Below are 26,548 nucleotides of genomic sequence, written 5' to 3'. Positions count from 1 at the left end.
AGGTCTGGAAGTCTTGGAGTCGCGTTCACGTGGGTTTATTCGCATTCGAGGAGAGTAATTTTTGGCAGCTTAAGGATTTGTGCTTCGCGATCGCGAAGAAGGGCATCCAGGCAGACTCTTAAATATCAAAAACGAGGGTTTGAGTTATATTTCATAATTTTATTTTGGGAGCTCGAATTGAGGCGATTCTTGGAGGGATTTTCAAGGAAGTGATTGGAGTAAGTGATTCTAACTCGGATTTGGTTAAATTACATGAATCTATCATTGTTTTTATTATTTAATTGGTATTTTGGGTTGAAAAAATTGGGAAAAATTGTAGAAACTTCGTAGGCTTAAATTTGAGGATTTGAAGGTCGAGTTATGATTGGAATTGAGTAATTTTGGGTTGGACTCGTGGTTGAATGGGTGTTTGTCTTTTGTTGACTTTTGCTTAAGAACTTAGCTTTATCATATGAAATTGATTCATATAGCTTGTGTTGATTGTATCGAGTTGTTTGTGGCTATATTCGAGTCATTCAGAGGTCGATTCGCAAGGCAAGGGCTTGTTGGAATAGAGATTTGCACGGTTTGAGGTAAGTAACACTTCTAAACTTGGTTCTAAAGGTATGAATCCCTGAATTACGTGTTATGTGGTTGGTGTTGAGGTGACGCACATGCTAGGTGACGGGCGTGTGGGCGTGCACCGTACGAATTGTGACTCAATCAATTTCGTGGAACTGTGTAGTCAAATAATCTTGTTATTATCCATATATTCTCCATGTGTTAGAGAAATTGAGCTGTGATTCATGTTAGAAATCATGCTTAGGCTATATGTTGGTACTGTTGGGACCCACAAAGGTCGTGTTGTTGCTGAATTACTTGTTTAATTTGAAAATTTTATACTCAGTCACATCTATAATTCGCATATCATATCACAATCTCTATTGCCACTATTACCTCGCCGAGATTAGTTATGATACTTGCTGATTACATGGGGTCGGTTGTACTCATACTACACTTTTGCACCTTGTGTTCAGATCTTGGAGATGATGTTGCTGTGAATGGGGGGAGCTGGCATTTAAGATGTACCTACTTTTCGGATATAGATACAACTTGTTCTTGTTAGTTTTAGATTCGTATTCTGTTTATGTATGTTCCAAACAGATGTATTTATTTGCATACCAACTTTGTAAATCTAAGTCTTAGTGGCTCATGACTTATACCACCAATCATTGGGTTATTGTATAGAATTCAGGTAATTCACTCATTGATTACTTGTTATTTTCATTAGGATTTTGGGTCATGACATAAGTGATCCGAAACACATCTAAAACACACTTGAGTCCCCCCCGAGACCCCGTCAAATCATGGCAACAAGTCCCAATACCTTATCCAAACTTTTTCAAGGGCTCGAAACACCATAAATAACATCAAAACCAAGAATCGCCAATCAAGATCAATCTCTTAAGTTCATAAACTTCCAACTTTAAACCAAGCGTCCGTTCAAGCCTAACTAATCCGGAATGAACCCAAACTTTGCATATTAGTTCTAAATAAAAAACGGACCTATTTCAATTTCCGGAACAACTAACTAAATCTGATAGCCTCAAAGTCAAATCCCGGTCAAACTTATGAACTCTTCAAATCCTACAAATTACCAACTTTCGGGAAATAACGCCAAAATATCCTAGGAACCTCCAAATTCAATTTTGAATATATTCCAAGTCCAAAATCACCATACGGACCTATTAGAACCATCAAAATATCAATCCGAGACCGTCTACTCAAAAGTCAAACCTAGGTCAACTCTTACAATTTAGGCTTCCCAAAATGAGACTAAGTGTCTCAATTCACTCTCAAGCATTCCCGAAGCCAAACTAACCAACCACGTAAGTCACAAAATAATAAACACACATACGAAAATCATCAAATAGAAAAATGGGGCTCAAATACACAAAACTACTGGTCGGGTCGTTACAGCCCATCCAATAAATTTCAAAAATAATTTGTACATAATTTATGTCCTGCCCGTCAAAACTTGTGAACAAGGCAATTTTGCAAACCCGACAAAACTTGTGAATATTTAAAAGATAGGTCGATTAAAATAGAGTTTTGGACTAAAATCTCCTTATAGTTTCACCATAACTTTCACTACATCCTTATAATATCCCACTTAACATGAAACATCCTTTAAATTTCCCAAAGTTAATCAAAAATATCCCTCAGTTAAATTTTCATCCACCTCTAACAAAATCTTTATTTCTCACATGACCTCTTCTTCTGACTTTCCTATTTTTCCACAAAATCTTCTCTCCATTTTTTCTATGAAGAATTCTTTTGAAGCTTGAGAAAAAAGTATATTTGTACTACGTGTTATTGGGTAACGCTTATTTCTTTGCCCCATTTCCTGGACATTATATGAAAAATTGCTCATAATTTGTATGCAAATCTACAAGACAAGCTTGACTCAGATGAGGCAGTAAACAATTCAAAGAGAGTTTCTTTTGTTATTTCAAATATAATTTTGCGGGCAGTCATTCTTGTTGGAATATTTGTTGTTTTTCCCCTTATTTTTGTGTTTTCTATCAAAGAATTTAAATGAAAAAAAAATACATGATCCTTTTACAATCAAGAATATCATATGAAACATGTCTCTATCCAAAATAGTCAAATTACACGTAAAAAATATAAGAAATAAATTATCCTACATAAGCTACAAGACCCAATCTACAATTCTAAAAATAAGTCCTAGACAAGTATTCAAGATTCAAACTTGAATACAAAAAAAACAAATATGAGGAGTAGCTGAATAACTAAAATCAAAGAGAAAGAAAATGCAGGTAAGAGAGATTGGGGAATAGGGTTTGCAGATACTTTGTTTTTGCCTGAAATTCTCATAATTTTGTTGCAGGAGTTTAGGAAAGCTAGAAAGACATTGAAATATGCCGCTTTCACATTAAAATTAAAGAGACATGAACCATTCTTCATGCTGGGGGAACAAAAGCATCATATTACAACCCAAATAGAAAAAAATATTGAAATCAATTTGAAGATTTACATTCTGCAAAAGTAGTAAGAAAAAGGAATTACAGTTTTGATTAATTAGTTATGAAAAATCTGAGAGAGAGGAAAATAGGAAAAAGAAACACATTACATAACAAGAACTTAAAATTGAACTCCGGTGAGTAATAGATGGAAAACGAAATAGACGGAAAGACATACAATATCTTTTGAAAAGTGAAGGAGCTGGCGCTGGAACTGAAGACGTTTCTGTAAGAGAAAAGGATAAAAGGTTATGTGAGAAATAAAAATTCTATTAGAAGTGGATGAAAAATTTAAGGGATATTTCTTATTAAGTGAAATATTACAAGAATACAGTGAAAGTTATATGAAAATATAAGGATGATTTTGGTCAAAACTTGTGAACAAAGTTTTCCATTCTTCGGGATGTGTAATACCAAGGCTATATCTGTAAAAGTCTTAAACGGGACAAAATTTAAATTTCGGCTTTAAATGATCCAATTTTTGCAGGGATATTTGCATCTATACTCAGTTTTGGAGTCACCATTGAAGTTATACCCACCTTGCACAAAAATTTACAAGTCTACCCGCTTTAGGATCTACTTCAATGCACTTATGGCTAATTAAGGTTTGAAGTGTAACAAATATTTTCATGCACTTCAGGTCAAATAGGTTGGAAGTGAAAAAATTGCATTTAAGATGCACTTAAGGCCAAATAAGTCTGAAGTGCAACCAATATTTTCATGCACTTAAGGCCAATTAGGTCTAAAGTGCAAATTAACCAGAAATAGAAACTTGTTCTTCGAATTTTAACAATCCAACACACGATTCAATACCTAGATGGCTAGATCTACTATAAATTAGCTCAAATTTGAAACATAACCTCCACATATCATAAAGAACAAACCCCAATCATTAATTTATCAAAACAACGATAAATCTAACAAACCCATTTTGCAATTAAGAAGAAAAAGAAATCCTAAGCAGTAGTAAAGAAAGGAGCGCCACATCAGCTCACTACTATAAAATACCATAAATCACCTTAAAATCTGCTCACAAATATCATGTACATCCACCGTCACTTTTGTTTTCACAGTGACGACGACGACGACGACGACGAAGAAGAAGAAGAAGAAGAAGAAGAAAGAAGAAGAAGAAGAAGAAGAGGAGGAGGAGGAGCAGGAAGAAGAGAAGGAGAGAAGGAGTAGAAGGAAACGACCTGAAGTTATCTGTACTTTGGATACTATTTAAGCTTTTCTAGAAAAATGGGTATAAGTTAAATGGAGGACGACCAAATAGAGCGCCCCATAAATTTATTACATTTTTACAAATCACACCCATGCTAGAGAAGCATAAAGCCCACATCAAAGTCCATTATAGAAAATTGATCCTTTGCCACTATAGTTAAAGTTTTGAACTCGTCGTCTTTCGTCTCCAGAATTTGGACTTTGGATTTGGGCCCCCAAATCCCTTTCTCCCCTGCCAATCTTTTCCGTCGCTGAAACCTCATTCCCCCACTTTGCACAAAAAATTACAAGTCTACCCTATTTAGGATCAACTTCGGACTTATCATCTGAAGTTGATGATTTTTTTTTTTTGCCTGAAGTGCAATGCAATTAAAGCCAATTAAGGTATGAAGTAAAACAAATATTTTTATGCACTTAAGACTAAATAGGTATGAAGTGAAAAAGTTACATTTAGGATGCACTTAAGGCCAAATAGGTTTGAAGTGCAACCAATATGTTTTTGCACTTAAGGCAAAATAAGTCTAAAGTACAAATTAACCAGAAACAAAAACGTGTTCTTCGAATTTCAATAATCCAACAGACGATTTAATACCTAGATCTACTCCAGATTAGCTTAAATTTGAAACATAACCTCCAAATATCATAAAGAACAAATCACAATCATCAATTTGTCAAAACAACAACAAATCTAATAAATCCATTTTGCAATTAAGAAGAAGAAGAAGAAACCCTAAGGAGTAGTAAAGAACGGAGCGCCACATCAGCTCACTACTATAAAATACCATAAACCACCTTAAAATCTGCTTACAAACATCATTTACATCCACTGTCACTTTTGTTTTCACAGCGACGACGACGACGACGGAGAAGAAGAAGAAGAAGAAGGAGGAGGAGGAGAAGGAGAAAGAGGAGAAAGAAACGACTTGTAGTTGTCTGTACTTTGGATACCAATTAAACTTTTTTTTAAAAGTGAGTACAAGTTAAACGAGTACGACCGCGTCCCGTGAAATTTTTAGATTTTTGCAAATCACACCCATGCTAGAGAAGCATAAAGCCTACATCAAAGCCCATTATAGAAAATTGATCCTTTGCTATGCACTGTAGTTAAAATTTTGAACTCGTCGTCTTTCGTCTCAGAATTTGGACTTTGGATTTGGGCCCCCAAATCCTTTCTCCCCTGCCAATCTTCTCCGTCGCCGAAACCTCCTTCCCCCGCTCCCCCCCCCCCCCTCTCTTCCCTTTAAGCACAAAGCGCATGAATTTACTTCGCTGTAATCTGTACTTTTGTCCATCCTGAAGCTTCCCCGTTAACCTTATCATCATCATCCTGTACCATTTACTTATAACTAATGTATACACTTCTATGTCAAGCCAATATTTCAACATATATTGGCGCCTTTGAGCTCAGAAGCAGCGATGCTATGCTGTCGCTTCTGAGGAATCCACATTGATATGTATAGAACTCTTGGTAAGCATCGACTCATATACCGTGCCCGCATGTCAAATTATGTGAAGACCGGGCTAGTGAACCAAGCACTCCAGGTGTTCGACGAAATGACTCAGTCAGACTGCAGAGTTTTCAGCATTGATTACAACAGAATAATTGGCGTTTTGATTCGTAACTCGCGTTTTGATTTAGCAGAATGCTACTATCATGAAATGAAGCCTATGGGGTTTTCCTTAAATTCATTGACATATTCAAGATTCATTTGTGGTTTGTGTAAAGTTAAGAACTTTGATCTTATTCATAGGCTTCTTAATGACATGGATATGGTTGGTATAGTCCCTGATTTTTGGGCTTATAATACGTATTTGAATCTTTTGTGCAGTGAACATTTGGTTGAAATTGCTTTGGAGTTGTTTAGAGTAATGGGAGCGAAAGGGAAAGAGCCTGATGTTGTGAGTTATACCATTCTTATTAGTGGGCTGTGTAGGATTGGACGCTTCGATAATGCTGTTGAAATGTGGCATACAATGATTAGGAAAGGATTAATTCCAGACAATAAGGCTTGTAAAGCTCTTGTTTTCGGCTTGTGTGGGAGTGGTAAGGTTGATTTGGCTTATGAGCTGACTTTGGGTATTCTAAGGGGTCAAGTCAAATTCAACACGGAAATATACAATGTGCTGATACATGGGTTTTGTGGAGCTGGTAGGATTGACAAAGCACAAGCAATTAAAACGTTCATGAGGAGAAACAGGTGTGAACCAGATTTAGTTACTTATAATGTGTTCTTGAATTATTGTTGTAAGGAGCTTATGCTGGAAGAGGCGGAGAAGTTGATAGAGAAGATGGAAGGAAATGGGTTGGAACCTGATTGTTACAGCTATAACCAGCTTCTTAAAGGTTTCTGCAAAGCCAATAGATTGGATAAGGCATATAAGCTAATGACCCACAAGATGGAGGCCAATGGCTTGGTAGATGTTGTATCTTATAATACTATTATTAGAGCGCTCTGCAAGACAGACTGTAGTAAGAGGGCATACAATCTCTTCGAGGAGATGGAGCAAAAAGGAATTGTTCCTGATGTTGTAACTTTTACAATTCTTATAGAAGCTTCTCTAAAGGAAGGCAATTCCAGTGTAGCCAAGGCACTTTTTGATCAGATGATCAGCATGGGCCTTTTTCCAGATCGTGTACTCTACACTTCTATTATTGATAACCTATGCAAGACAGGTAAAATAGGGATGGCTCAGAGCATTTTCCATGATATGGTGGAACAGGGTGTTGGGGCTGATGTTATCTCGTATAATGCACTAATCAACGGATTTTGCAAGGCTTTTAGAGTAAATGAAGCTTTGCGTCTTTATGAAGATATGCAAGCTAGAGCTTTGGATCCAGATGAAATCACCTTCAAATTGATTATTGGAGGCCTCGTACAGGAGAAGAACTTCTCAGTGGCTTGTGCAATTTGGGATCAAATGATGGAGAAGGGTTTTACACTTGACAGAGATTTATCGCAGACTCTAATTAATGCAATCAACTCATAGGTTGCACCGTATAGGAATGGTTTGTATCTCCGAACACCCATCTGGTTATGTCTTTTTGCATGTTTCGGATAGAACACCTATGTGTTGACATCTTTCTTATATGTTTCTGACATTTATTTGCATATTGGGGAGTGCTTATTTGTCAAATATGAGTATTTGTATAATTAATTCTGTATCATCAACATTCTAAATTAAATAGTTGAGATTGCAAAATGTGTCCTGGAAAATAAAAATATTCTGCATCTGCTCCAAACAAACATAATCCGAGGAACTAATGATTGCCTTTTAAATTATTTTGATTTAAAGATGGTTTACTTGGAAGTTGGAATTTCAGGTTGACTTGCTCTGAATCCTTCCCATGGGAAAATTTCTATTGGATTTGCAGCTCTCGGAACTCAGTAGACCTTCTGTTCTTCTCAAGGAAATGCCTAAGTCACCCAAGGTTTGCGTGCTTCTTCTCCGGAAACTTTTTATTGACTAGCAACATTTATCCACTGATATGGATTTGAAAATTAATGATTAAAATCATAAGACAAAAAAGGAAAAATACCATTTTCGTTCTCTCTCCGTCCATCCATCATCCATCTCTCTCTCTCTCTCTCTCTCTCTCTCTCTCTCTCTCTCTCTCTCTCTCTCTCTCTCTCTCTCTCTCTCTCCCCCCCCTCTTAGACGCACACACATTCCGTTTGGTTGCAGTTAGTTTGAGTATTGAAAATATTTTGTATTAATTGTGCATCAGCAAGAAACTAAAAGTGGAACCTGGAGTTTCACTCTGTTAAAAATGTTGTTGACACGGACCTTGCTCTTTTCGCCTCACAGCTCAAATGAAAAGAAAGCCATGAAATGAGAATATGTTAATATTTTTAATCCCCAGTTGTGTGCGTGTGGGGAAACAGTTGCAATTTGTAAAGAAGTGATGCTTATGAAACAGTAGGTCAAACTATCATTAGGTAATGATCTTAGGACTTAGGAGTTCCAATTCTGACAGTAGAATGATAGAGGCAGTATTTATCAAAAATTGGTTAAAGTTTAGTATAAGTGTATCACTCCAGATTTTAGTCAGAGCCTCTACTGCAGAGGAAAGTTGATTACTGAAGGCACTTTAAGTTGTTTCCTTATTTGTTTTTTTGATCAGTAAATTAGAGGTTTCCTGATGTGAATTGCTTCCCTTGAGCCGATGGTCTATCGGAAACAGCCTCTCTACCTCGCGAGGGAGGGGTAAGGTCTACATACGCATTACCCTCCCCAGACCCCACATTGTGGGAATATACTGGGTATATTGTTGCTGTTTTTGTTGTAAATTAGAGGTTTCATTGATAGTGCATCCAGTTGATGCAAAAATTACATCAGTGAGCAAAACATTGGTCAGCTTCTTTACACTGAATCTCCTATATGCATTCTAAGGAGCTAACAAAGTCGCAAAAACTCATTAAAACTATTTAGAGAATGAAGATTACTCCAACAAAAAAGTTCAAGATGCATCTAGTATTAAGCTGATGGAAAGGGGTTAATACTCCTTCAAAACGTCTATTTCTTATTAATCCATATGCAGCAAAAAATGCATGCTACTATCTGCCAAAGTTCCCAAATTGATTTGTTTACTTTCCAGTTTCCCCAGACCCCACATTGTGATATATTGTTGCTGTTTTTGTTGTAAATTAGAGGTTTCATTGATAGTGCATCCAGTTGATGCAAAAATTACATCAGTGAGCAAAAAATTGGTCAGCTTCTTTACACTGAATCTCCTATATGCATTCTAAGGAGCTAACAAAGTCGCAAAAACTCATTAAAACTATTTAGAGAATGAAGATTACTCCAACATAAAAGTTCAAGATGCATCTAGTATTAAGCTGATGGAAAGGGGTTAAGACTCCTTCAAAACGTCTATTTCTTATTAATCCCTATGCAGCAAAAAATGCATGCTACAATCTGCCAAAGTTCCCTAATTGATTTGTTTACTTTCTAGTTTCCACTCTCCTCAGCACCTGTATGCATCTCTAACACCGTAAGGCATCACGGTGTTGTCAAAGGCTCATTTAAAGCACGCTTAAGCCTTGAAGCTCAGAGAAGCTCAGGGTAGGCACTTCGCTTCACTTAGGTTGCATTTCAATGTAGGCAAGGCACTACAATGTGTGTCTCATTGCCCATAATTTCTATCTTGAAGATGTGGTACTAAACAATAAATGTGATTTGCAAAAAGATACATTAATTGTTAAGGAAATCATTGCGGATGAATTTTTTCTCTACTACGCATATATTTTTATTTTTTTCTTTTTGAGCCTTTTTTAACTAAAACCCACACTTTGATTGCGCTTTGTGCTTAAAAGCCCCAATAGACCTGGACCGCTTCTTAACACTTTTTGCCTTTGACAACACTGCCATTGCCAAGTGCACCCCAAGAAGGCTGTAGAACATGCTCCATGTCGCTTGCTGTGTGGCACTGTAAAAAAAGATGGCAAATATCCTCAGAGTGTTGGAGACACTTGTAGCATGCTGGTTAGATAGAATCCTCTATTAGCTAGGATTTCATGTAAGGCAACCTCCTGTTAGTGTCACCCAGCTAAAACAGCCTAATTTAGTTGGAATCTTGACTGTGCTCATCCACTCATGCTACTGTAAGGCAATGCAGAGAAGGAAATACCTGGAACCTATCTTTCAGAAGAAACTTCCACGACGAGAGGTTGGGGAGTTAGTGAACCTTTATATTAAACTCGAAGGGTGGCAATGGATCCACTTGCAAAGGATAAACTTATATGGAATCTCAGTGGTAATGGCATGTTTTCCGTGAGTCATGCTACCTTAAGTTAGTGAACAGCAGCATTATAATAGACAAATGGCTCCCAGTGTTTGCTTCATTTAATTGCTTATCCAAGTGTCATGATTTTATTGATCATTATGTGAATATATAGTTGCTAAAATGTATAACAAAACGAAGAAACATCATTATCAATTGACTGTATTGTCTCCGTATTGCTAACATATGTTTTTAGCACAATTATCGCTAAGGAACTACATATAATCTTGCCATTAGAACCTTTAGTATAAGTGTATTCACTTGATCGTTTAATTATGATAATGGCACACAAATCTTCTGCTGATGCCTTAAATCTAGGAACATAAATGGATATGTCTATAGCACCTCAAATGAAAACCATGTGGTGCAACAATTTTGTGGCTTGTACATGCCTCTCTATAGGTTTTTAACCCATATTTTCCCAATCAAGTACGTATCTTGCGGATGATACAGGCCTCGTGTGAGATTGAGCTTGGTGTTATAGGGATTACACCCTTTTTTTGTTATTTGGTTCTGCAGTGATGTTGAAAATGTCTTAAAGTGTGATGGTTGTCATGCTAGTTTTGTTGCTGTATTTGAACTCATCTAAAGCAGTCAATAGTCATATGTTTGTCAATATTCTACTTAGGATGCACTCTGATACATTTTTGGTTTTGATATCGCCAGAATCCAAAGTCTGATCTTCATCTTCTTTGTTAATTCTTGTTATGCGACTTTCAATGGTGTGAATATCCCTCTTTTTGGCTTTTTTCTGAATTAGGTCTCCTTAATGTAATTGGCCACCAATTTTTGTTGAAGGAGGTTGAATTTTCATATACAGGTCACAATGGTAAACAAACTGGCCAAGCTTCTTGGAAAAAAGAGGAAAGTATATAATGGATTCTTTTCACCATGCTAGCAGGAAATACTATTCAAGAGCTTGTGGAGAAGGTAAGCCTGTTATTTGCTTTCAGTTTTTAACTTTTCAGTCCTGAGAAAATATAGCTCTGTTACAGGAAAGTGTGGGTAGGACAATTGTTTAAGACCCGGCGTGTCATCAACTGACATTGGTAGTTTCTAATTGAAAAAGGAGAAGGTAAATCAGGGTAAATTTCACTAGTTCTTCTCTTTAACAGGACTTCAGTATCTCAAATTAATGAAGGAATGAAGATAAAAAATCAACGTGAGTCCCTTTTATTGACTTGAAGTGGTGAATCCTATTAAATAGAGGAATGAGCTTTTGAACTTACGTCATAAAAAATGTTAACTAGAAAACAATTCTTACCGTGAAATTATACCGATTGACTTAGTAGCTCACATGCAGGCTGTTACTTCACTACTGAACAACAACTACGCCTCAATCATGACTAAGTTGGCATCAACTATGTGAATCTTCGCTATTGAGATCTTTTAAAACCTTTCTTTGTTGAATTCAGTAAAAAAGTCAAACTATTTTCTCATTGGTTTCGTAAATTTCCATCTATAATTCAAAACTGAAGTCCCTTCCCTTTTAAAGCTTCCATTTCCATATTCTATTTAACATCTGATTACCCTTACTCTTCTTAGTAGTCTTGCTTCTCTCATATTCAAACTAGTAAAGATAACCATGATCATTTAGCTGCGATCCTTCAAAAAAGGGTTGCTTGGTTAAATTGATTGTTAAGTGGAAATAAAAGTTTTTTTGATCGGGTAAAGGTAGATTTCATTTGCCTCCCGACATAGGTTCAAGTGCCAAGACTAAGGAACTAGAATCATAGGTTCGAGCCTTGTGCTGTGCGAACTAAGTCTGGTATTTAAGTGAAGAAGGGTAGAGGCGCGGGCCCATTACCCTCGAGTTTCAAAGGCTGCAGCTGATCCTAAGGGTTGGCCCAGATGGATTTCTTGGTCATATAAAAAGAAAGTAAAGGTAGATTTCATTCGTTCAGAGTCCAGAAGATGCACAATAATTACTGTTAGTTTACAGATATGTACATAATGTAGTCTTGTCCCACATTGGAATAGGAGTAATATGTCCTTAGTATAACTATAAATAAGGACCTCTTGTATTGTATTGAGTATCTTATATCAATAATATATTTTCTCCCGTGCTTTCTAACATGGTATCAGAGCAATCGTGAGAGATTTATTGCTGTGCATAAATTCCAGCGACCCCGAGAAGAGAAATTAGTCAACCGGAAGTCTTTTTTCCAGCAAACACAGGTCTGTTGCAGTAAAAAAAAAAGTTATTTTTCGTCAGTGTTGTGCAAAAACCAACACCACCACGAAGTAGATCGGCCTCCGGCGACCAACCCATAAAAATATCTCCGTCAGAAGACCCTCCACGCGCTCCCACGCGCCGCCGGAAGAAATTTTTCCGGCGAAGTTCCGACGTCACGCGCCGGCGCGTGGGGCCCTTTCCGGTCATTTTTTTGAAAAGTTTCTTTGGGACAAATTGTTCGCAAGGGAATTCCGAGCCTACCCATCCAGGTTATACACCAAATTCCGACCACTTTTATATTTTTTCGGCGTGAACAATGTTTTTTTCTTGTAGCTACAGTAAGATTCCGACGACTACAATATTTCCTTACTCTGTTTCAGTGGATTACAATTGATTCTTTCTTTTACTTGGTAATAATTTGCAACGATGTCTTTGGGATTTGATGTTTTTGAGTCTAGAAACATGAGTTCTGGAAGCTCTAGTGTTATGATTACCTCGGAACCTTTAATGGGGAGTTCAAACTACTTAGCTTGGGCTTCATCTGTCGAGTTGTGGTATAAAGGTCAAGGTGTTCATGATCATCTAATCAAACAGTCTAGCGAAGGAGATGAAAATGCGATAGCACTTTGGGCAAAGATCGATGCTAAGTTATATAGCATCTTGTGGCAATCTATTGATTCCAAGTTGATGCCCTTGTTTCGTCCATTCTAGACATGTTATTTGGTTTGGGCAAAGGCTCGTACCTTATACACTAATGACATATCTCGTTTCTATGATGTGATATCGCGGATGACAAACTTAAAGAAGCAGGAATTAGATGTCATACTTGGGTCAAGTACACGCAGTCACAGAGGAATTTGAGAAGTTGATGCCAGTTTCTGCTAGTGTTGAAAAACAACAAGAGCAGCGACAGAAGATGTTTCTAGTTCTTACCCTCGCTGGACTTCCTAATGATCTTGATTCAGTACACGACCAGATTTTGGCTAGTCCGACTGTCCCCACAGTTGATGAATTATTCTTTCGATTACTCCGCCTTGCTGCAGCATCAAGTCACCCAGTGATCTCATCACAGATACTTGATTCCTCTGTTCTCGTATCCCAGACAGTGGATGTTCGGGCGTCTCAAACTATGGAGAATAGACGAGGAGGAGGTCGTTTTGGAAGATCTAGACCCAAATGTTCTTATTGTCACAAACTTGGACACACTCGTGAAATGTGCTATTCCTTACATGGTCGTCCACCCAAAAAAGCTTACATTGCTCAGATCAAGACTACAGGTAACCAGGGATTTTCTTTATCTAAAGAAGAATATAATGAGCTCCTTCAGTATCGAGCAAGTAAGCAGACATCTCCACAAGTAGCCTCGGTTGCTCAGACTGATGCTTCTGTTGTTGGTAATTTTTTTGCTTGTGTTTTCCAGTCTAGTACTCTTGGACCATGGACTCGGGCGCTTCTGATCACATCTCTGGTAATATATACTTTTGTCGAATATTGTATATTCACAGTCTCTTCCCACTGTTACTTTAGCCAATGGATGTCAAACTAAGGCAAAAGGAGTTGGACAAGCTAATCCCTTGTCTTCTATCACCCTAGATTCCGTTCTTTATGTCCCTGGCTGTCCTTTTAGTCTTGCATCTGTTAGTCGTTTGACTCGTGCCCTCCATTGTGGTATATATTTTATTGACGATTCTTTTATTATGCAGGACCGCAGTACGGGACAGACAATTGGTACATGACGTGAATCAGAAGGCCTTTACTACCTTAACTCACTCAGTCCTTCCACAACATGTCTAGTTACAGATCCTCCAGACCTAATCCACAGACGATTAGGACATCCGAGTTTATCCAAACTTCAGAAGATGGTGCCTAGTTTATCTAGTTTGTCTACATTAGATTGTGAGTCGTGTCAGCTTGGGAAACATACCCGAGCCTCCTTTCCGCGTAGTGTTGAGAGTCATGCAGAGTCTGTTTTCTCCTTAGTTCATTCTGATATATGGGGTCCTAGTAGAGTCAGTTCAACCTTGAGATTTCGTGATTTTATTAGTTTTATTGATGATTATTCAAGATGTATTCGGCTTTTCTTAATGAAAGATCGCTCTGAGTTATTTGCTATATTCCAGAGTTTCTGTGCCGAAATCAAAAACCCATTTGGTGTTTCTATTCGCATTTTTCGTAGTGATAATGCCTTAGACTATTTATCTTCTCAGTTTCAGCAATTTATGACTTCTCAAGGAATTATTCATCATACATCTTGTCCTTATACCCCTCAGCAAAATGGGGTTGCAAAGAGAAAGAATAGACACCTTATTGAGACTGCTCGCACACTTCTAATTGAATCTCGTGTTCCGTTGCGTTTTTGGGGAGATGCAGTTCTCACAACTTGTTATTTGATTAATCAGATGCCTTCATCTCCCATCAAGGATTAGATTCCGCATTCAGTATTGTTTCCCCAGTCACCGTTATACTCTCTTCCACCTCGTATTTTTGGGAGCATGTGTTTTGTTCATAACTTAATCCCTGGGAAAGATAAGTTAGCTCCTCGTGCTCTCAAGTGTGTCTTCCTTGGTTATTCTCGTGTTCAGAAGGGATATCGTTGTTATTCCCCTGATCTTCGTAGGTACCTTATGTCAGTTGACGTTACATTTTTTGAGTCTAAACCTTTCTTTACCTCTGCTGACCATCATGATATACCTTTGAGGAGTTTACTATAGCTCCTCCTCCACCTTCGACCACAGAAGTTTCACCCACACCAACCGTTGAGGAGTCTAGTGTTGTTCCTCCTAGATCCCCAGCCACAGGAACACCACTCTTGACTTACATCGTCGTCCGCGCCCTGCATCAGGCCCAACTGGTTCTCGTCCTGCACCTGACCCTGCTGCTACTGCGGACTTGTGTCTTCCCAGTACACCGATTGCACTTCGGAAAGGTATACGGACCACACTTAATCCTAATCCCCATTATGTCGGTTTAAGTTATCATCGTCTGTCATCTCCCTATTATGCTTTTATATCTTCTTTGTCCTCAGTTTCCATCCCTAAGTCTACAGGTGAAGCATTGTCTCATCCAGGATGACGACAGGCTATGAGTGACGAGATGCCTGCTTTACATACAAGTGGTACTTGGGAGCTTGTTCCTCTTCCTTCAGGTAAATCTACTGTTGGTTGTCGTTGGGTTTATGTAGTCAAAGTTGGTCCCGATGGCCAGGTTGATCAACTTAAGGCTCGTCTTGATGCCAAAGGATATACTCAGATATTTGGGCTCGATTACAGTGATACCTCCTCTCCGGTGGCTAAAGTAGCATCAGTCCGCCTTTTTCTATCCATGGCTGCGGTTCGTCATTGACCTCTCTATCAGCTGGACATTAAGAATGCCTTTCTTCAAGGTGATCTTGAGGATGAGGTTTATATGGAGCAACCACCTGGTTTTGTTGCTCAGAGGAAGTCTCATGACTTTGTATGTCGCTTGCGTCGGTCACTTTATGGTCTAAAACAGTCTCCTCAAGCCTGGTTTAGTAAGTTCAACATGGTTATCCAGGAGTTTGGCATGACTCGTAGTGAAGCTGATCTCTCTGTGTTTTATTGGCACTCTGCTTCAAGTCTCTGTATTTATCTGGTAGTCTATGTTGATGATATTGTTGTTACTGGCAATGATCAGGATGGTATTACCAATCTGAAGCAGCATCTCTTCCAACACTTCCAAACTAATCTAGGCAAATTGAAGTACTTTCTAGGTATTGAGGTTGCTCAGTCTAGCTCAGGTATTGTTCTTTCTCAAAGAAAATATGCTTTAGAGATTCTTGAGGAGACATGGATGATAGGTTGCAGACCTGTTGACACTCTGATGGATCCGAATTCTAAACTTCTGCCAGGACAGGGGGAGCGATCCTGCAAGCTATAGACTGGTAAATTAAATTATCTCACAGTGACTAGACCCGACATTTCTTATCCTGTGAGTGTTGTAAGTCAGTTTATGAATTCTCCCTGTGATAGTCATTGGGATGCAGTTGTCCGCATTATTCGGTATATAAAATTGGCTCCAGGAAAAGGGTTACTGCTTGAGGATCGAGGTCATGAGCAGATCGTTGGATACTCAGATACTGATTGGGCAGGATCACCTTCTGATAGATGTTCTACGTCTGGATATTGTGTTTTAGTAGGAGGAAATTTGGTATCTTGGAAGAGCAAGAAACAGAATGTAGTTTCTCGGTCTAGTGCAGATGCAGAATATCGAGCAATGGCTATGGCAACATGTGAGCTAGTCTGGACCAAACAATTGCTCAAGGAGTTGAAATTTGGTGAAATCAGTTGGATGGAACCTGTGTGCGATAATCAAGCTGCCCTTCATATTGCATCAAATCCGGTGTTCCATGAGAGAACTAAACACATTGAGATTGATTGTCACTTCGTCAGAGAAAAGATACTTTCAGGAGAGATTGCTACAAAGTTGTGAGATCGAATGATCAACTTGCAGATATCGAAATTTGGTAAAATCAGTCGGATGGAACTTGTGTGCGATAATCAAGTTGCCCTTCATATTGCATCAAATCCGGTGTTCTATGAGAGAACTAAACACATTGAGATTGATTGTCACTTCGTCAGAGAAAAGATACTTTCAGGAGAGATTGCTACAAAGTTTGTAAGGTCGAATGATCAACTTGCAGATATTTTCACCAAGTCCCTCACTGGTCCTCGCATTGGTTATATATGTAACAAGCTCGGTACATATGATTTGTATGCACCGGCTTGAGGGGGAGTGTTAGTTTATAAATATGTACATAATGTAGTCTTGTGCCACATTGGAATAGGAATAATATGTCCTTGTAGAGTATAGCTATAAATAAGGACCTCTTGTATTGTATTGAGTATTTAATATCAATAATATATTTTCTCCCGTGCTTTCTCACACAAAAGAAGTCAACTTCTAGACAATGTCAGATGACCCTAGCAAAAATTTGAAGGAGCTTACAAAATCCAAAAAAGTCAATACTATTTCATTACGAGGTTTACTCCATGAAAAGATGCATCAAAACTCTAGCCTTCAGAATAGGAGTTGGAGTTAAAGTTCCATCAAAACAATTGATTTCTTTCTTTCCAAATGCACCATATGATCACTGCAGGAACCATCTTCCACAAGTTGATGATGGATGTTAAGTGAAATAAAGTTTCTAGCGACATCTAATATTGGGAACTTCTTTTTAGAGCATAGTTGATTAAAAAAGGAAAATAAACAAGTTTAATCCCAAGACTAGTATGTGGTTTATTACGTTCTTAAAACCAACCTTAGCAACATATCAAAAGGTTTACCCAAGATGACCCTGTTCAATCTACAGACTCATTGTGTGGATTGAAGCTCCGACGCTAGATAGATATGTCCGGCAAGATGAAGAAGAAGCCGGACCCTCTAGACTTTGCATAGGTTCAGAGGAGAGGTCTGAGATAACAGAGCAGACGGGAAAGGTGGAAGCTTTAAAGCGCAATTCAAATTTTGAATTAAGTGGTTATGTCTCATGTGCGGCACGTGGGGAGTTTTCAAATAGGGTGGGGCTGGACAAAGCAAAGACTTCTTTATTGGGCCTATCTAAACAGCCCAAAAATTTCTATATGAAAGGAATTGACTCAGAGGGCCTAACCCGTAGCAGCTCCACATTTTTTTGACCCTCTTTTAGTCGATATTGATGCTAATATTCTCTCGAAAGAAAATTTCTCTCAAGACAATTCACTCTCCTCGACGGTAATAGAGGAACAGAGAGCAGAGCTTATTCCCAGCCTTAGACCTCTACAATTCTCAGGAAACCCACATATAGGAAAGGAAGCAATTTTTATCTTACAACACGAGGATGATGCAATTTTTCTATCAGATTGTTGAATTCAATAAATCATGGCTTGGGGAAGTGCAAAGCTTGCATGATGAAGAGGACGATGCAATGATAATGGTGAATGGAAACGAAATTATCCCTCTCTTTCAGGAGGGCGATTCTGAGCAGCAGATTACTTCGTCTGTTGATGAAGCAATCTCTCTGGAAAATCAAATGGAGATGAATGAAATGGATACGTCATTATGGGTTCATAAAGATGTGATGAAGATGAGCAAAACTTATGGGGTAGATTTTCACGGCTGTGAGAAGGAAGCTCTAGCTTTGTTTCTAAAGATGGACAGGAGTCGACAAATAAAGAGAATTAAGACACTAATTTGTAGGACTCCGAGACCAAAAGGGATACAGGAGGTTAAAAACTTGATTTGCTATGGTAATCCGGGGCAGTTGGGACCGGGACTAGGGGGAAGGCTGTTAGCAACGTTTCAACATGAAGCTAAACCTGATTTCATGGAATGTTAGGGGATAGAATGACATGGCTAAAAGAATGATAGTGAAGTCCTTATCAAAAAAAAAAAAAAAGAATGATAGTGAAGTCTATGGTGCAGGAATGGAAAGCAGATATAAGGAATTAAAGCTGGAAAGGGGACCGGAAAGTATTGTTAAACAATTATGGGCAAATAGATGAGGTACAATATGGCTGTTTAGAATCATGTGGTAGAAGCGGGGGAATTATAATGATGTGGGACAGCAGAGTCTGTAGAGGGAAAGTGATTAATTCAGGGAGCTACACAGTCACATGTAAATTTACATCAGTCGTGCAAAACTTCTCCTGGCACCTTATATGTGCCTATGCCCCAAATGATCTAGTGGTAAGACAACATTTTTGGTGGGAGATTGCAGCTTCTAGAGGGATTTGTGCAGGACCGTGGTAGTTTGTGGAGACTTCAACACCACAAGGTATATATGGGAGAGAAGGAATTGTAACAGATTAACACGAGCCATGCTTGAATTTTCAGAGTTTATTAATGATCTATAACTCATTGATCCTCATCTCAATGGGGGATAGTTCACTTGGACCTAAGGAGATAATCTGGAAGTCTCTTCAAGGTTGAACAGATTTTTGTTCTCTACAGAATGGGACGGAGAGTTCAGGAATATAAATCAATCAGTTCTTCCAAAAGTAATCTCTGAACATACTCCCATATCTCTATAATGTGGGGACTGGGAAAACTCTAGGTCATACTTCTAGTTCGAGAATTGATGGATAGGAACTGAGGGGTTTTGTGACAAGGTGAAAGAGTAGTGGTCTATTTTTGAAGTACAGGGTAGGCCAGATTATAATCTTGCATGCAAGTTGAAGATGCTGAAAGGAAAACGGAAGGAATGGAGCAAGCCAAACAATAGGAATTTGGGGATAAAGAAGACTGAAATTTTGAATAATTTGACTGAATTGGATGCTATCCAGAAACAGAGATTGCTGAACGAGGAGTTATTATTAAAGGCAGGCCTAACCATGGAGTTTGAGCAGATTGTAAAAAATGAGGAAATTGCTTGGAGGCAGAGATCAAGAGTTCAATGGCTCAAACAGGGGGACAAAAATATGAAGTTCTTCCAAAGGATTTGCTAATGCTCACAGGAGAAATAATAAAATTGGCAAGCTGAATATCGATGGAACAACAGTGGAGGGTCCAGTAATGATCAAAAGGGAAATCCTGGACTTTTACCAGAGGTTATATAGTGAAGCTGAGGAATGGAGATCTGAATTTACTTTCAGGGATTGTGCTAAACTTAGTGAAGAGGAGAAGCTTTGGCTACAGAGATCTTTTGATGAGCAAGAAGTTCTGGAAGGTGTTAAAGCATGTGCATCAGACAAAGCTCCGAGGCCAGGTGGGTAAACAATGGGCTTCTTTCACACCTGTTGGGATATTGTTAAGGAGGATATTTTGGAAACATTGAAGAATTTCTATTCTCATGAATATTTTGGTAAGAGTTTTAATGCAACCTATGTTGCTTTAACTCCTAAAATGATTGGGTCCATGGAATTGAGAGACTTCAGACCAATAACCTTGATTGGTAGTGTTTATAAAATCATATCCAAAGTTCTGATAGAGGATATAGAAGGTGATACACAAATTGGTTGATCAACAACAAATGACTTTCACTAAAGGAAGACAAATAATGGATGCATCCTTGATAGCTAATGAAAGTGTGGACTCTAGAATAAAAGGGAAGCTGCCAATGATATTGTATAAGCTGGACATTGGAAAAGCTTACGACCATGTTAATTGGAGATTTCTATTCAAGGTGCTAAGAGATATGGGGTTTGGAAACAAATGGATTAGATGTATTTTCTTTTGTATAAGCAATGTCAGATTTTCTGTTTTGATCAATGGCTCTCAGGAAGGTTTCTTTCCATCTCATAGGGGATTGAGACAGGGAGAGCCACTATCTCCTTTTCTATTTATCATTGCAATGGAAGGTCTTAACAACATGATTAAAGTGGCAAATCAGAATGGATGGCTTAGGGGTTTCAAGGTGCTTAATAATGCAACAAGTACCATGGAGGTTACACATTCATTAATTTTCTGTGATGCCAAAGTGGAGACATCTCAGATTAATCCTCACTATTTTTGAGGTTGTCTCAGGCCTTCATGTGAATTGGATAAAAAGTTTGTTGTTTCCAGTAAATGAAGTCCTACACATTCACTCTCTGGCAGGTACTTTAGGATGTGAAGTGAGTTGATGCCTTTGGGATCAAGGAACAAGTCACAAGAGATGTGGAATGGGGTGCTTGAAAGATGTGAGAAAAAATTGGCTACATGGAAAAGTCAATATTTATCATTGTGTGTGTGTGGGGGGGGGGGGGGGTGATTTTGGTAAACAACATGCTTGATTCTCTTCCCACTTACATGATGTCCTTATTCCCACTACCAGCTAACATTGAAAAGAGAATCAATGCTCTAAGAAGGAACTTTATATGGCGTGGCAACAGAGAAAAGAAAGGTTGGTTAAGTGGAAAACTTTCACCATCAGCAAGAAAGAAGGGGCGCTTGGGCATAAGAAATCTCAGGTATCATAATAGGAGCTTACTCATGAAATGGCTTTGGAGATTCAGCTGGGAGGAACAGGCTTTATGGAGAAGGGTTGTCAATGAAAAATATGGGAATGAGGGACACTGGTGCTCCAAAGTAGCTACCCTATGGTGTTAGTGTATGGAGATCTATTAGAACTTTATGGCCTTACCTAATTATTAATGTATGAATTAAGGTGGGAAATGGGGTGAAGACCTCCTTCTGGAATGACAACTGGATTGGGCATAACCTTTTAAAGAGGTTTTCCCTGATGTTTACAACCTGGTTCATCAACAAAATGTAACAGTTGCTGAAATCTAGAGTCTATAGGGCTGGAATTTAAGCTTCACAAGGTTTATCAATGACGGAGAGATTAATAGGCTTGCAAAATTTTACAAGACTTTGGAGCAATTTCATGGTATAACAGATCAAGAAGACAGATTGGTATGGCTAAAGCACTGCAAAGGAACTTTCACAGTGAAATCTGCATACACAACTTTGAACCATAGTGGTCACCAGGCTAGATTGTGGCATTGGAAACACATCTGGAAGGTGAAAATACCATACAGAGTGACATGTTTTGTTTGGCTGGTTCTGAAGAATGCTTGTCTAACACAAGAGATCTGAAGAGAAGGGGAATGCAGCTTCATTCTAGATGCTACTTATGTTGACGGGAAGCTGAGAGTAATATCCATTTTTTCTTTTTTTGCATTGTCGGATCATAGATCAACTTTGGCAAATCTTTTTGAATATAAAAGGGTTGAAATGGATCATGCCTAAATCAACTGGAGAGCTCCTGGCTTGCTGGAATAATTGTGAAGGAGTGGTCAGACAAGAAATGGTGGAGTGGCTGTTCCAGCTTGTGTTTGGTGGACCATCTGGAAAGAAAGAAACTCAAGATGTTTTGAAGATATAGGCAACAATATCCGGAAGATTAAGATGAATTGCTTGCTTCTATTTCACTTTTGGTGTAAGGAGGAGTTGATAGAAGAAGTAGAATCACTGTTAAACATCATAGAATCCCTGTAAGATTAACTAGATAACTTTTTGTGCTCTTTGTGAATTTTAAATATGGCTCTTGCACTGCCTTTGTGCTAATGGAATATAGTTTGTTATCTTTCTCAAAAAAGACGACCCTGTTCAATCGTGTTTGCACTTTTTGTTAAAGAACAAGGTTAGCCGGACTTGTTATGGCCTTTTGGATGGAAGATCTAAAGTCATACAGTACAATAGCTTCACTTCCTTTTTGGCCCAACTTGTTTCACCAGCTTTCTAACCATAATAAACTTAACACACATGCCGTTACTGCTAGTTTTGTTAAGTACTATCATTAGGTGGCGTATCCTCATCGTTTGAACTTTTGGTCAGTGTAGCATTGCTCTTACAATATTTGCCATGTAGTTCTTTGTTGTTGTTGCAATCAAAAGTAGTGTCTTTCTCTTGATTGATCAGTGTCTGGTCGGATGTCCTAACAATCAGCACACTCAAGAATTTTGAATAGGACCCAACATCCTACCAGCCACTGCTCAATAAGTAGAAATGCTCTACCTTTTGCTTTCTTTAAAAACACACATGGCAAATACTGTAAGAGCAGTGCTACAATGACCAAAAGTTCAAATGATGTGGCTATGCCACCTAATTAAAAGTGGCTGACCAGAAGTATCAAAAGCAGAGCTACTGTTATGATCAATCCTTTCCCAACTTATCATTTTGGGATTGCATGGATTTAGGTAGAAATAAAATGCAGCAGGTTGCAACATTTTTAATTAGTGGATTGCATGATACTTGGTTAAATTGGACAAAGAATATAGTAAATTGTCTTCATTGAGGTGTTGATATTGCACACTCACAGTCTGTGGACAAACATAGAAACGTTAAGGCTAGCTCTAGCCACAAGATTAAGTCTAATTGTGTAGCTTTATATTGCTTTTGGTGTAGATTGGAGCATGTAAATGAAGCTGAAATAGTTCTTGAGGTGCTAGAATCATTACAGGATTAATTTTTGGGCCTCTGCAAAGTTTTAAGGGAAAACCAATGGTGTGTCTAACTCTCATTTATCAAGGCTAAATTGGAGAGTTCCGTCTGTTAAAAGTTGTTGAAAGCTGGAGGCTCTTAACAGAATGACTTATTTTCTATTGTGAACATTTGTACTGTAATATGTTACTCAACATACTTAAGTGCTGAGATGTAGCTTACAGTGTTTGTCTCCATTATCTAAGATAAAGATAAAGCTTCTTGGCCTGATAATAGCTGTTGAGTCCTCTGAGACTATTTCATTCCATTCACCATTTTATTGCAGAGCTTGTTGACAATCTTGTTGTCCACCTTCTACGAATTTTGTTGGAGTCAAATGTGCCATCATGAAAGAGCAAGAATTTATGCATTTCCTTGGACCAAGGGATTAGTTGTGCTTTGATATATTGAATGGAAACTGATCTCTGCACTCCAGTTTTTTATATTCCACACATAAAACCAAAGTACTTATTATGTCCTTCAATTTCAAAAATTTGAAGGAGAGAATGATGGGAATATTAATCAGTCCCACTTATGATCTGCACATCCTGTCACTTCCAATCTCTGTCATTGTCCTTTACAGCCCCCCCAAAAAGTTTGTACACTCCTCTTTAAATGAATATACCCTTCATTGTTGACTCAACTGCAGCACCCCATTACTCGAAGATGGTCATGCATGGTTGTTCCTAACAATTATAACATCAAGCTTGCCACCATTTTGCTCGTTTGGTACTTCATGCTCGGATCAATGACATCAAAACAATCTTTTTAACAAATTATAAATTAAAAGCTAAGCAGACTTCCTGAGTTTGTAGTGGTAAAATCAAGAGCTGATAACGTACTCAAACATAGGAGAGTATTTTGTTTATCCAATTTTTTATTTTATGTTTTAAAATATTAATAGAGTAAATAAACTTTCTGATTGGTTATTTAAGAATGTTTGTTTTACACTTCGGAGATGGCGTAACAGAGAAGATGGCAGCTGGTAAGTGCAAGAATGGAGGAAGCAATGTGGTCTGAAAAGGGTTTTCTTGATAAAAAATGAAAAAAGGTTTTGAGAGCAGAAAATGTACTTAACTGGGACAATTATCATAGTATATTGTAAGTATGAAGACCCAGGTCAAAGTTAAAAGACTAAAATGGTCATATAAAGCTAAATGACTAGTCTGCCCTTCAACTGAACATTACTCCTTTAATATTGATATACAAAATTGTAAAAATACTTCATAATAAATACGACATTATCAAGAATCATAAAATAATGGAATTAACCTCTTCTACTACCTATCATTATTAGACGTTTAACTCATAACATCAACATGGATTAGAACAACATGTTAAGTGAATCTAAATTATAGTGCAAATAAAAAGACACTGCTATAATTATCTCATTATGTTCTTGGGGTTAATATAAGCCATTGTAGATACATATCAGTACTCACATCAAAACATAGCAAATATCTTATTCAGAACATCATGTATCCTATGTATCATACCCAAGTCGAAAACTAAGGATTTGCATGGAATTAAAAAGAAAGTTGGGGACAAAGATAGCAGAAGCAAAAGGCCAGATCAAGAATGATGAGAGAGCATACGTAGAAATGAAAGAAATAATAATATTATCGGTGTCAGGAGTCCAAAATTAGATCTCCCAACCAAAATATCATAATTACACTACTGCCTCAAGCAAAAGAATTCTGAAGGCTTAATAAACCATGTTCCAGGGAAAGAGAGCGCAATTGTTAATTATGCCCAATGGAGAGGGTTGCAAAACGATTTCAAGCGTGTCCCTTTAGCTTGTGGGAATGTATCCTTAAGATGGATATCTTATTATAAATATTATGATTCGAGTTTTGAGAATACTAGTGAATTTTATTTGAATACTTTAGTATGCATTTATTTTATTGGTTAAATATGCTCGTTTTAGTTCAACAAATATTAAGCATGTTGTGACGCTCTACAAAAGAGTTCATATTTCATTGTGATCTTTTCTGTCAATTATTGCAAAAATTCCTACTTGAATTAAAATTTTATATGTACTTTTAAATTCATTATTTTGGCATACAATTTCACTATTACTTCTCTCGTTGTCAAGTTAGTTAAATAAGATCAACATTCATCGTTTAAATTTTTTGCATGTTGTTAGTTAAGTTTAGTTGATAACTCAAACATAATTCTTAATATAATTTACGTGAGTTTTAAATTTTATGTACTTATTGATAAAGGGTGCACACACAACGCGCATGCTCAAAAACTAGTGTAACTATAAAGAGTAACAATCAATTCTCCTTATATGGATATGTAACATTACATTCTCTCTCTCTCATTCGGTCTGTTTCTCTCTCTCGCACACGCCCTTAGAAATCTAAACATTGACTGGTTTTTCATTTTCTTGGTGCTTCCCTTCTCAGGTGAGTGTTTTCTGAACTTCGTCAACACAAGCACATGGTGGACGCTATTGTTTGCTAGAAAATTGACAGTAAAGGATACAGGTGGATTTTCCTTTAGTATTCTTCTCGAATAACTGGTTGAATAGGTGGAAATGTTCTTCAAATTCTAGCCGTGCTACTGAAGGAGCGATCGCTGTCCCTCCAGGGCGAGAGAAAAGAAAAGTCAGAGACAGGAAAAACTCTGAAAGTAAAGCAAGCCCATTTCTTTTGCTCATTATACGGATTGAGGCATGAAAGGTGGAAAGCTGGTTTAAGAGATTTACTGCTGATTTTAGTTAGTCTTTTGTTTGTCATATTATTCTGTAGTGAAGAGTAGTAGATTGATTAAGAGAGTTAAGGATGAAATGAGGATGAATGAGAACAGTATTCTTCTTAGTTAAAACCAGCATGTGGCGTGTACATGGGAGGATCTGGAAAGGAACAATTTTGATGACAAAGCTGTTCCTGATCTTTGAGTACCTGCTCTTACCATCCTGTATGAGTGTTGGAGATTTGTGGGCACAAATAGAATTTTGGAATCACTATCTTATGGATTAAGGTTTCTCGGACATCAAAATCATCGACATGCTTCTTTGACGAGGATGTGCTACTGCGTTGCTTTCATTTATTCTGTTACACCCTATATTTTCGTACGTAAAAGTGTGTCGTAAGAAAACTAATGTAGGACCAAAAAAATGAGATAATATTTGAAAGTATATAAACTAATTTGATCATGAACAACAAGTACAAAGAGAGTTGGAAGGTTCAAAAGTTAAAGGAATTGAAGAAAACAATATTTCGTCGAAAGTCGACAAGTTGAGAATGTTATAACATGTACTTTTGGGGTGAGACTAGGGTGCTTAACATGATAAGGAGATTATGTTATGATTTATATTAGTCGTATGACAGCCGTGTGTTATGTTTTGAAGTCAAGCGAGTTGTGGAACAAAAGTCAATGAAAGTCATCACAAGTTACGTTCATAAGTTTTACTGAAAATTTTGGTCAAATGTAACT

At 37.8% G+C, this 26,548-nt stretch overlaps 1 protein-coding gene across 5 annotated transcripts; it reads left to right on the top strand.

Annotated features, from left to right (window-relative positions):
• Positions 1 to 5,245: 5,245 nt before the first annotated feature.
• LOC107830101 (uncharacterized) lies at positions 5,246 to 26,122 on the top strand. 5 transcript variants are annotated; one of them, XM_016657593.2, is made up of 5 exons: positions 5,246 to 7,254; positions 7,570 to 7,677; positions 10,850 to 10,959; positions 11,025 to 11,104; positions 23,030 to 23,332. In XM_016657593.2, the coding sequence occupies exon 1, from the start codon at positions 5,700 to 5,702 to the stop codon at positions 7,233 to 7,235; it is 1,536 nt and encodes a 511-aa protein (XP_016513079.2). In that variant the 5' UTR covers positions 5,246 to 5,699; the 3' UTR covers positions 7,236 to 7,254; positions 7,570 to 7,677; positions 10,850 to 10,959; positions 11,025 to 11,104; positions 23,030 to 23,332. The 5 variants fall into 5 exon arrangements, with proteins under 5 accessions (XP_016513079.2, XP_075082759.1, XP_075082757.1 ...); XM_075226658.1 differs by having other exon boundaries at positions 11,014 to 11,104; XM_075226656.1 differs by lacking the exons at positions 11,025 to 11,104; positions 23,030 to 23,332 and adding an exon at positions 25,516 to 26,122.
• Positions 26,123 to 26,548: the final 426 nt, after the last annotated feature.

The sequence above is a fragment of the Nicotiana tabacum genome, chromosome 12, assembly GCF_000715075.1.
Source record: "Nicotiana tabacum cultivar K326 chromosome 12, ASM71507v2, whole genome shotgun sequence".
Taxonomy (NCBI): Eukaryota; Viridiplantae; Streptophyta; class Magnoliopsida; order Solanales; family Solanaceae; genus Nicotiana; species Nicotiana tabacum.
This window is presented reverse-complemented; position numbering and strand designations above follow the sequence as displayed.

Coding starts and splice junctions, on each gene's coding strand:
- LOC107830101 (XM_075226656.1), top strand. CDS start 5,700: ATGTATAGAACTCTTGGTAAGCATCGACTCATATACCGTGCCCGCATG.